At 37.8% G+C, this 12931-nt stretch overlaps 1 protein-coding gene across 1 annotated transcript in view; it reads left to right on the plus strand.

The window, feature by feature from the left end:
- piezo1 (piezo type mechanosensitive ion channel component 1 (Er blood group)) overlaps positions 1-12931 on the plus strand; it is a 147170-nt gene that overhangs the window by 58518 nt on the left and 75721 nt on the right. Inside the window, exons 6-11 of the mRNA XM_079864979.1 lie at positions 1431-1626; positions 3603-3816; positions 8076-8238; positions 9495-9575; positions 10332-10422; positions 10702-10796. Of these exons, the coding sequence (XP_079721105.1) occupies positions 1431-1626; positions 3603-3816; positions 8076-8238; positions 9495-9575; positions 10332-10422; positions 10702-10796 (840 nt within the window). The remainder of the gene's footprint in view (positions 1-1430; positions 1627-3602; positions 3817-8075; positions 8239-9494; positions 9576-10331; positions 10423-10701; positions 10797-12931) is intronic.

Genomic DNA, 12931 nt, shown 5'->3' on the forward strand with positions numbered 1-12931 from the left:
CACTAATTAGGTTTAGATTGGCCTGAAGATTCATTACATAGATCCTTCCAGAGGGCAGCTGAAGCCTTATTGAGGCTCAGTGTTTAGTGTTGGAGACGGTGTTAATAGAGTCACTTGACGCTGTGGAATGAGGGACGACTCCAAACACTGATAGGACACTGATAGGACATGGGGCTGAAAAGCCTCGAAAACACTGGAATCCAGCCTTCATGTGCCCTTGAAAGAGTCTAACACAGGTTTCATATTCAGGGTCAAGAGATCAGCAAAATTAGCAGATGAACTACGATGGGAAAGCAAAGTTACTCATGCAAAATTAGACTTTTTACATTCTGTGCATTTAACATCTGTGGCCAGTCGCATAAACTGCTTAGACTAGTCTAATTAGACTACGTAAAAAGCTAGGTCTCATTTGAATCCAAAAAGTAAAACTGATTAGCCCTAACTTATTGCATGTTGGTCAGACTAGTTCTTAGGTTATCGGTTATGTTTATGCAACTGTCCCCAATGTTTAAGGATGGACTCATACGGCAAGCCGGAATAATATGGCAAGCTCAAATCTGATTGGCTGACTTTATGTAACGCTCTTAAAACTCTTGACTAAATGTAAATTTAATGCATCTTTCCCTTTATTTTTATCGTCTGCTGCCTTTCACATCAAAACCTTTATTTTTACAGAGCTTTATACAATAGAAATAGTTTCAAAGCAGCTTCACAATAATAAACAGGAAAGTAACAGAATTAGTTACAAACTTCAGTTACAACTTCAGTTTCTTCGGTTCCTTGCCACTGTTGCCTTTGGCTTGCTCAGTTGGGGATATTTAATTTAATTAATCAATCAACAATACTATTGATCAGCATTACCAAACGTGGACGTTTTCCACTAGAAACAAACATTGATGTATTATTTTAATTTAATACTGTGAAGCTGCTTTGATACAATCTGTATTGTGAAAAGCGCTATATAAATAAACTTGACTTGACTTGACTACTATATAAAGCGTCTCTCCATTGCTTTTACTCGCGTCTGACCTTGACGGTCTGAACTGAAGAAATGAACCGGAGAAGATTTACACATCAAAGAAGGCGGAGCCTCAGAGCCACACCCACCTATTACATCACCACGAGCCAATGGGAGTTCAGAGGTGTTTCGCCGCCGGAGCAAACTTTTTCAGAAACTTACTAACTTCGTTTTGACCTGATTTTGACGTCCCTCCAGTTCGTTCTTTGATTTCTCTTGAAGTACATGGGTGGAGCTAGACAGTCCAGCCACACCCTAACCCATATAACCTTATCACTAAACAGAACTCCACCCATTATCCCCACCTTGTTTTACATTAGAGAGAGGGAACTGGACCTCATTTGGAGATGCAGTGCGCACCTATTTTTCCCTCCTAATTCCTGTGATAAAGTCTCTGTCCTCTTCTTTTCAGGAGGACGAAACGGAAGACGAGGATGAGGACGTGGAGCGAGAAGACGAGGGGATGTCCTGCAGTGAGACTGAGGATGAGGAGGGTCCTCACGCGAGCAGCGCAGCGGCACAGTTAGCGGCCCGTCTGCGTGCCACGGCTCAGCGCTTCCTCAGGAACATGGGCCGAATCCTGGCCGTCACTCTTCTGGCACTGGCTGGTACGAGCATCAGAAAACACACTTTACATTAGCAGTACGATATAAACAGGGCTTGACATTAACACACGCCAAACATGGTCGTATTTCAAAGTCAACTTTATTATCATTTTTGGCACATTGCATGGCAAAACAGTTCGTTCAGGGAACAACGGTAACACATTCATGAAGACTAAGAAAAGACAACAGTAATGTAAACAATAGATATACAAAAAGATGGACAACAAATTAAACAAATAAAGTAGCGTGTAACGCAGTCACTCCCACTAGCCACTTTGGCGGGTTGAAATTTATTTATAATACATTTTTCAATTGTAGTCTTTTAAAAAGGCATTTGAAATAATAAGCTAAGTATAATATGCATATCAATACTGAAGTATCAGAGAACAGACTTTACATAAGCAATACGATATAAACAGGGCTTGACATTAAAGGTGCTGTATGTAACAGATATATAGGAAACATGCTAGAGTTAGAGTTAGCATGGAGTTCACATACTCGTTTCTCTGAAAAACACTTTCGACAGCCAGTTATTTTACTTTGAAATGTGTGTTTCCGTGTTGGAATGTGTGTTTTTGTTTTGGTGTGTGTGACTCCGCCCACTTCCAGTTTACCCAGTGTTTCCACACCCCGGGATGCCAGTTAGCAGAAAACACAGCGTATTGCAGCCAGCAAACAAACATATCCATCAAAAAATCTCTATGAACGAGAGCTAAATCAAAACTCATCAACGTAAGTCTACTCGCCGTTCATTGTCAGTTGCGCTCGTTCCTGTTGCGTGTCCTCAAACTGGCGACCGGCGTGAGCGTCGAGTCTGAGGAGGAGGAACAACGATCTCGATATTTTGAATTTGGACTGCAGTACCTATTTTGACCACTAGCTGTCAATCTTACAGACTGCACCTTTAACACCTGCCAAACGTGTGTGTATTTCAGCAGTGGCGTGTAACGCAGTCACTCCTACTAGCCACTTTGGTGGGTTGAATTGTATATTTGTAGTCTTTTAAAAAGGCATCTGAAATAATAAACTACAAAATAAAGATTTTTCTATACATATCAATACTGAAATATCTGAAACTCTTCCAATACTCATTCTCCACAGAATACACACACGATACCAGCGTATCTCTCTCTCTCTCTCTCTCTCTCTCTCTCTCTCTCTCTCTCTCTCTCTCTCTCTCTCTCATCTCTCTCTCTCTCTCTCTCTCTCTGACAGCGAGTGACACACAAACCCGCCTCTCCTCACTCACTCCTTTCATTTGCTCCGGATGAATATTGTTGGTGTTACAGGGCTTGAATTTCGGCGAGGGATTGCGCATAATTTTACTCGTTCCTGCAGATTTTGTGCTCAAACTCAAAAGTGCGGCACATAAAGACGCCTCTCAGAACCACACTGAGCTCTTTATCGCTGTTTATTGCGCTTAAACAGTCAAATACACACAAAATATTGTCAAAATGCCGGTCTTGACGAGTATGCACGTAAACACAGTCAGTCCTGTTTTACGTGAACATGAACAGAAATAAAACGCATGTGTAACAGTGTAATGGATCCGTGCGTCAGCTCTTAAAGTGACAGAAGCCTAATAAACCTGCTGCCAAATTATGAGGTAATATTATGAATATCTATATAGCAGTTTTCCCAATGGTATGGATGTAAATATTGTGGAACCTTGGAAAACCACAAGCCACAGTGGCTGGTGAGGAGAAAAGTTCATGTCAAGCCCTGAATATAAACAAGATATTACAGATTAAATGGAAGCAACAAAATACAAGGAACAAATTGAGTCCATTTGATATTAAAATTCTGGTCTTGTTCTGAATAGTATGTGTGACCACTAATCTTATAAAAATAGTATAACAAATGGTGGACCAATTTTAAGTGCACATACTTTTTGGCTAATATTGCCCATAGATGAGATCAAGTTTTTACACTAGAAGTGTTTGAATCCGTGTGTGTATTTAATGTCTTTCTCTTTCCAGGAATCACTTTACCCTCTGCATTCTCTGCCTTCTACTTCCTCCTGTTCATTGGCGTGTGCACATGGTGGGCTTGCCACTTTCCCATCAGCCATCTGGGGTTTAACACACTGTGTGTGATGGTGGCCTTCTTCACCGGGGGACACCTGGTGTGTCTTTACCTGTATCAGAGCTCGTTCGCACAGGAGATGTTCTCCCCAGCGGGCCTGTGGGCCAGGTACTGCTCTTCATTATTCTCTCCACATTCCCCGTGCCTTCATAATCACTTTCAATGCCCTGTTATTGGTAGATCAAGCCAGTTAGTGTACCATGTGGACTCTCCCTTGTCTGGCTTATGCTACTCTGAGCAATGCCTGAACTGTTTTTGCCTCTTCATGATGACTCACTTTCTCGAAGTCCTCATTTGTAAGTCGCTTTGGACAAAGGCGTCTGCTAAATGACTGAATTTAAATGTACAGGTGAAACTCGAAAAATTTGAATATCGTGCAAAAGTTCATTTATTTCAGAAATTCAACTTAAAAGGTGAAACTAATATATTTTATAGAAAATTACATGCAAAGAGAGTTATTTTATATATTTTATAACTATGTTATAGTTTTGATGAACATTTTATGAACATTTTAAAAATTTCTGAGATTTTGAATTTGGGGTTTTCATAAGCTGTAAGTCATAATCATCAAAACTATAACAAATAAAGGCTTGAAATATCTCACTTTGCATGTAATGAGTTTATATAATATATTAGTTTTACCTTTTAAGTTGAATTATTGAAATAAATGAACTTTAACACGATATTCTAATTTTTGAGTTTCACCTGTAGTTCAACATCCTTGTTTGTCCTGGGACAGCATTCCCGTCAGCTGATGAGACTGGTTACCGAGATTTTTACAAAGTAGGAAAACACTGACAGCATGTCCTGGATTGACAGTAGTGCTATTAAACGATATGGTTATAGGGCTGGTTAGGTTTGGGGTTAGGACTGGGTTTTTTTCTTGACAGGAATCTTGTTCCAGGATCAACAAAAGAATGTTGATCCGGAAACATGTTCTACTTGGCACGGTACTTTGATTTGCACCATGGTACTGTAAATTTACCATATTCATATACTGTGGCATTTACATTGTTCTCTAAGGTGCTTTAAAGAATAGGGAAATATGGGAGAAGATCTTACTCCCCCCCCCCCCTTAAAGTTGCAGTCAGTGATTTCTGAGAAACACTGTTGAAAGTGGATCGTCTGAGCACCAAAACACTTGTAGCCAATCAGCAGTAGGGGGCGTGTCCACTGTGGATTTGGGGGCGGAGCTAATACAATAGTGGTGTGATCCTTTTGGGTAGGTGTGTGTTTGTTTCTCAGAAATCATTTACTGCACATTTAAGAACATATTTAGATTAGCATGTTCAGGATGATGAACATCATAACACTAGTAACAGCATGGACATCTGTGAAGTGTAATTTTAGTATAATTGAGATACTAATATTTTTATAATTTGTATATTTTTACATTTTTATTTTTTCATATACATTTTTGTTAAAGTTTTATTAATTTTGTTGTGTTATTTTGTCATTTTTAGTTTTAGTTATTTTAGTACATCAAGTTTATGGAGGACCAAACCTGAAGAATGAAGAGTTTCTCACTTTTTAGTTTCTCCAGCTTCTCACCTCACCTCACCGTACTGCTTTAAACGAGCAGCCTGTTGGTGTGTGTTAATCACTCAGGGCTTGCGTTACAGCAGGGTGTGTGTGTGTGTGATGTAAACGCGAGAGCCTCAGGCTGGGGAGGTGAAGGTGCTGTTTCCTTGCGTAACGCACTGAGACTCGAGCCCTCGATATGTATCCGGAGACTCGCTGAAACTGTGCATTTCTCCTGACCCATAAATCCCTGCTGACCTTTCAGAGACTGTCACAGCTGTCCGAGTAACTTAAAACACAATTTGTCTGTACATTATACGTCTCATGCACATTGCTGTCAGATCAAGATTATTAGTGTTCATTAAAGGTGCAGTGTGTAATTTTTCATCTAGTGGTGAGGTTGTGAATTGCACCCAACAGAAGTTACGGTGGCCGACAGGAAGTGATGTCATCGTCTGAGACAGCAGAGAGTAGTCAGTTAAACAGTGAGGTTTCTTTACAAAGATAAAATAAGACATTTACTTTATTATTCAGTAAAACGATAAAATATTGCGAATATTATTGTTACTTGTTCATCTTTGTGTCAGTGTTTTATTGGCCGACTTTAGCTCGCTTCTTATCATGAAGAACAACATAGTGAGGAAACGCGTTTGTCCGCTCAGGGCCACCGTAGGAACATGTGTGTAAGCGGACCCGCGGTGTGTGTAGAGAGAAATGCTCAATCTAAGCTAATAAAAACATAACGCTTCATTATGTAAGGTCTTTATACACCACTGAAAACACAGTTATGTTTATGATATTGCATTTCTGTCAATAGATCCTCCTGAATATTACACACTGCACCTTTAAGGCAAGCATCACTATTATTATAGTACATACTTGAATTTGAACAAAATCCCAAGCTTAACTCACTTGTCATATTGTACGACTCAGTGAAAGAGGGACCAGAGCCGAATGAAAGACTGAACACTACCGGTCAAAAGTTGTAGGAATTTTATTGTTTTTGAGGTATTGCTCACTAAGGCTGCATTTATTTGATCAGAAATACAGTACATTTTTTTAAATATTATTATAATTTAAAACAGCTGTTTTCTATGTGAATAGTAAAGTGTAATTTATTCCTGTGATCAAAGCTGAATGTTCAGCATCATTACTCCAGTCTTCAGTGTCACATGATCCTTCAGAAATCACTCTAATATGATGATTTGATGGTCAGTTATTATTGGTGCTCAATTATTAATAATGGTTCTTATCATTATCAATGTTGAAAACAGTTTTTGCTGCTTAATACTGATACTTTTGTGTCATTCTCAATGTCTTTACTGTCACTTTTGATCTTTTGATTCAACTTTTGAATGGCACTGCATCACGTTGATAATAATCATAAATGTTTCTTGAGCATCAAATCATCATATTAGAGTGATTTCTGAAAGATCATGTGACACTGAAGACTGGAGTAATGATGCTGAATAAATTACACTTTACTATATATTCCCATAAAAAACAGCTTTTTAAAATTTTAATAATATTTCAAAATAATTTTTACTGTATTTTTGATCAAGTAAATGCAGCTTTGGTGAGCAGAAGAAAAACATAATTATTTTAAAACCTTTGACCTGTATAGATGGTTGATTCATATTACTCTGAATGGGAGAAAGTGCAATATGCAATATGACAGAATATACAGTACCAGTCAAAAGTTTGGAAACATTACTATTTTTAATGTTTTTGAAAGAAGTCTCTTATGCTCATCAAGCCTGCAGTTAAAAAAACAAAAAACAAAAAAAACAGTAATATTATAAAATATTATTACAATTAAAAATAATGGTTCTCTTTTTTAATATATTTTAAAATGTAATTTATTTTTGTGATGCAAAGCTGAATTTTCATCAGCAAGTACTCCAGTCTTTGGTGTCTTATGATCCTTCAGAAATCATTCTAATATGATGATTTGATACTCAGTTATTATCAATGATGGAAACAGTTGTGCTGTTTAATATATTTTTTTGGAATACTTTTTTTCAGGATTCATTGATGAGTAAAACGTTAACAGCATTTATTCATAAAAACAGCATTTATTCAAAATAAAAACATTTCTAACAATATAAATCGTTACCATCACCTTTTATCAATTTAACGCATCCTTGTGGAATTAAAGTACTAATTTCTTTAAAAAAAAATAGTTATTGTTTCCAAACTTTTGAACGGTAGTGTATATTGTTACAAAAGATTTCTATTCTAAATAAATACAGTTCTTTTTAACTTTTTATTCATCAAATAATCCTGAAAAAAGTATCTCAGGTTATAAAAAAATATTAAGCAGCACAACTGTTTCCAACATTGATCATAAATCATCATATTAGAATGATTTCTGAAGGATCATAAGACACCAAAGACTGGAGTACTTGCTGATGAAAATTCAGCTTTGCATCACAAAAATAAATTACATTTTAAAGTATATTAAAAAAGAGAACCATTATTTTAAATTGTAATAATATTTCATAATATTACTGTTTGTTTTTTTTTGTTTTTTTAACTGCAGGCTTGATGAGCATAAGAGACTTCTTTCAAAAACATTAAAAATAGTAATGTTTCCAAACTTTTGACTGGTACTGTATATATAAACCTAAAGCCAATCGCAAACTGGTGTTGTGTGGGACTGCATGTGCGCATTTGCTAAATCAGCCTGAAATACTAATTAATATTAATCTCAGATGTTGTTGCCGCTCTGGGATTTGTTATTAAGTAGTTTCTGAGATTCCAGTATTTCCCCATTCAAGTAGAGACAGTCGCAGTTGTTCTCCAGAGCGTGGTGTATTCAGTGTGTTTTCTGTGTTTTTCTCCAGGCTGTTTGGCCTGAAGGATGTGATAAAGCCTGGAAACTGCTCTTCTTTCGACCTGGTCCTCAACACTGATCACGACTGGCCCGTGTACGTCAATCCCGGGATTCTCCTGCTCCTGTACATCTCTGTGACGGTTGTGCTGAAAATAAACACTTACAGTCTCAAGGTGCTTTCACACACTCATTTATTCAATCTAAGAGATCATTCACACAGATGTGTGATTCAGCCGTGCTGTGGATGTCAAGCTTTAAAAGGAGAATAAAAGATCCATGAAATAGTGCATATCATTCAAAGACATCTGAATGTGTGTGGCTTAACAAAACTGTTGCATTCTCAGTCCGTTTGCACCCTGTGAAACTAACTTAATATTTTGCATCTTTTGCAAAGTTTTGAATGTTACCATGTTTTTACCAGGCTATTACTACATTTACCGCCTTTTTAATTCTTTGACATTTAAAATGTTTCTACAGCAAAAACTAATGTGTTGCAAGAAAATGTGTTTTTATTAATATTATTAACATTAATATTAAATATTAGTAGTAGTAAATATAAACATAGTAAATATTAACATTTTATTTGAATATACCATTATATGAAATTGATAAGAACATATAATATGGGAATTACCAGAATGAACTCCATTGACTTCATAACTTCTTGAATGTATAACTCACAAGTGCTCAAATCAGTCTAAATTTATGAAAACTAGACATTTTTTTCTTGCAAAACAACAAAATAGATTCATTTTACTTGCACAAAATGTTCTTTTCAGATGAAAAATGAGGTGATAAATGCAGATTTTTAACGCAGCAATGCTTCATCAATAACACTTATTTTGCGAACCCTCTTTTTGCAAATTTATTTTGTTTGGTCCATGAACTTTCATTACTTCATTACTTTAATCAGAATTTTTATTTTAATTTCAGAATTAGTGTGTGTGTGTGTATGTGTGGATACGCAAGCATGTTTATAAACAAAATGCGTGAAAAATGTGTGTGTGTGAGTGTGTAGGAAAGAGGCTAAATGTATTTTACAAGTAATTTGAGAAAAATGTAACTAACAGATGAAAACAATAAAACATAATTTCATGTGTAAAGCTACAGTTTAGTTTCGGGTCAAAACAGACCCGCGTCGCAAAAAGTAACTAATTAGTTTAAATGGTTGTATCTTTTACATTTTTTAATAACAAAGTTTATTTTGACAGTCTTAACACATTTCCAAAATTTTATTTTCTTAGTAAAAACTACGGATAAAAAATAAATAAATAAAACAATGCATCTCTTTTGGGTCAAAAAGCACCCGAACGCATTAGATACAGTAAACCCAAACATCTTACATTCGTACCTCTGTAATCCACTGGTTAAGGTGTGTCTCGTTGTTTGTGTGTGTATATGAAGTGATGTAATGTGTGTGTTTGTGCAGACCCATGAGGAAGTGAAGACCGCTCAAGCTGATGAAGTGGAGCTCAGGCCGTGGGAGGAACGCAATGAAGATGACACTAAAGTAAGATCTTACACACACACACACACACACACACACCAATATCAAACAATAGCAGGAGCTTCACTGCTGTGTTTTGAGGGCCACTGAGGCAATTACGTGTGTAATCATTAAAATTGGCCATATTGTCCCCCTTAATATTTGTTAATGCTGCCGCTCAGTTTGTTGTAGGATGTAAGATGGCAGACATTTAGTGGTCTAACAGCGCTTGTCAATGTCAAAATGATGGCCAATCAGATCAAAGAAGGCGGGGCTTAATGTTCACTGAAGACGAGTGTGAATTCCATCGTGACGCTTCTAGTTTTTACTGTGAAAGTGTGTGTGTGCTAATATACAAGCTAAACGTTTAATATTTGACGACTGTTTAATGGTGGATGTGTTTAGCGACCCACAGGAACGTACAGTGATGCAATATACTCAACTTTTTTATTGTAATTTCACCATTTTGAATTGAAAATATGCAATCATTTCAATTTTGTCACTCATTACTCTTAAAGCTCCGCCCCCTGTGCCGGGAGCAGCAGCTCATTTGCATTTAAAGGGACACACACAAAAACGGTGTGTTTTTGCTCACCCTCAAAAAGTGACAATTTTAACATGCTATATAAAAATATCTGTGGGGTATTTTGAGCTAAAACTTCACACACACACTCTGGGGACATCAGAGACTTATTTTACATCTTGTGTAAAGGGCATTATACCACCCCTGTGTGTCAGGCCTTCTGTGAATGAATCATGTTTGCTGTTTGTCTGGTTTAGCAAACGCTTCTCGCCGCGGGAGACTCTCCTCTGTCGGAAACACACTTCTCTAAAGAGCCCGTGACCAACGGCTCAAGCCAACATGACACGGGTAGGGGAAGAAATGTACATTATTTTTGTATTTACACGTACAGAAGACAACAGTTTATGAGTGTTTATGAGCCTGACCCTGTTTTGTGTGTGTGTGTGTGTGTGTGTGTGTTTGTGATGTGTGTGTGTGTGTGTGTGTGTGTGTGTGTGTGTGTGTGTGTGTGTGTGTGTGTGTGTGTGTGTGTGTGTGTGTGTGTGTGTGTGTGTGTGTGTGTGTGTGTGTTGTGATGTGTGTGTGTGTGTGTGTGTGTGTTTGTGATGTGTGTGTGTGTGTGTGTAGGAACTGCTGGAGAGTCTTCGGCTGATAATCCTCTTCGTCTGGTGGGACGGATGATCTTACAACAGAGTTACATTTGTGCCCTAATCGCCATGATGGTAAAACAAACATTCACAAATCTATATCCATCCATCCATCCATCCATCCATCCATCCATCTCTCTATATCTCCATCCATCCATCCATCCATCCATCCATCCATCTCTCTATATCTCCATCCATCCATCCATCCATCCATCTCTCTATATCTCCATCCATCCATCCATCCATCCATCCATCTCTCTATATCTCCATCCATCCATCCATCTCTCTATATATCCATCCATCCATCCATCCATCCATCCATCCATCCATCCATCCATCCATCCATCTCTCTATATCTCCATCCATCCATCCATCCATCCATCCATCTCTCTATATCTCCATCCATCCATCCATCCATCCATCTCTCTATATCTCCATCCATCCATCCATCCATCCATCCATCTCTCTATATCTCCATCCATCCATCCATCTCTCTATATATCCATCCATCCATCCATCCATCCATCCATCCATCCATCCATCCATCTCTCTATATCTCCATCCATCCATCCATCTCTCTATATATCCATCCATCCATCCATCCATCCATCCATCCATCCATCTCTCTATATCTCCATCCATCCATCCATCTCTCTATATATCCATCCATCCATCCATCCATCCATCCATCCATCCATCCATCCATCCATCCATCTCTCTATATCTCCATCCATCCATCCATCCATCTCTCTATATCTCCATCCATCCATCCATCCATCCATCCAAATGCGAACACGTAACTGGGTTTCGGGCTACAAAAATACATCATCCCTGCTGTATGATTATTATAAAGACCCGATATACTTCAAGCTAAATTGAAGAACGCACTGGTGTGACATCGTTTCAAACTAAATCAGGCCAAAACTAATTTGAAACAGCTTGCCAGAGTAAACTTTCTGAAAAAATTTGTTCTGGCTGGTAAATGCCTCTGAACTCCCATTGGTCAGTGTGGTGATGATGTAATAAGGGGGTGTGGCTCTGAGGCTCCGCCTTCTTTGAGGATTAATCCCCGGATCATTTCTTCTGTTCAGTCTGTCGAGGTCAGACGCCAGTAAACACATGAACACACTGGAGAGACACTTTATATTGTAGAAACTGAAGTATTTCTAGTTGAAAGAGACACTGACACTGTTTTCTAAAATTTCATCTAAATGCTTTTAATGCTTGATTTAAATCAATCTATTAATAAAATATAAAGTGCTGTATACATCAGTGTGGCTTTACTGTAGTGCTGAGTCTCAGAGCTGGCTCAAACATCTCCACATCTCTATGATCAGATGCTTTCTGAACCGCTGTTTTCTCACCGCTGACGTTGTTGTTGTGTTTATTGTGTTACTGAGAGGAAAGCGTGCAGAACATATTTACATATTCATCTAAACGTCGCTCTCATCAGTGTGGACGGCATCGGGATGTTCACTAAAAGTAATCCTCTGCTTATTTACACTGCAAAAAATGCTTTTCTTACTTAGTGTTTTTGTCTTGTTTCCAGTCCAAATATCAAACATTTCTTAAATCAAGATGCATTTACTAAAGTAGTAAAATGACATTAGACATTAAGTCTTGTTTTCTGAAGAAATTGAAGTGAGTTTTTGCTTAAAACAAGCAAAATGACCTGCAAATGGGGTCAGAAAAATAATCTTGTTTCTGTTTGAATTAACTTAATTTCTCTCACCCTATTGGCAGATAATTTTGCTTTTTTCCAGCATCAACTCACTTAATTTTGATTAATTCCCCCGGAAAACAAGACATAATATCTTATGGCATTTTACTCATCTAGCAAATGCATCTTGATTTAAGAATTTTTAGATATTTGGACTGGACAAAAATACTAAGTAAGAAAAGCATTTTTTTGCAGTGTATTTCAAACTTCTGTTCACTCCTAAGCGAAGAACGAGAGAGAACTTCGCTGTGAGTTTATCAGGGCCTTTATTTGGACTCATTTTGACCAAACCGCCAAGCCACACACACACACACACACACACACACACACACACACACACACACACACACACACACACACACACACACACACACACACACACACACACACACACACACACACGCACACACACACACACACACACACGTTCATTTTCTCCCATTTCCATTCTATTCGCTCTAAAGATGACCTTCTAGTTTGTCCCTGTGTT

The sequence above is a fragment of the Squalius cephalus genome (genome assembly GCF_949319135.1).
Source record: "Squalius cephalus genome assembly, chromosome: 3".
NCBI lineage: Eukaryota > Metazoa > Chordata > Actinopteri > Cypriniformes > Leuciscidae > Squalius > Squalius cephalus.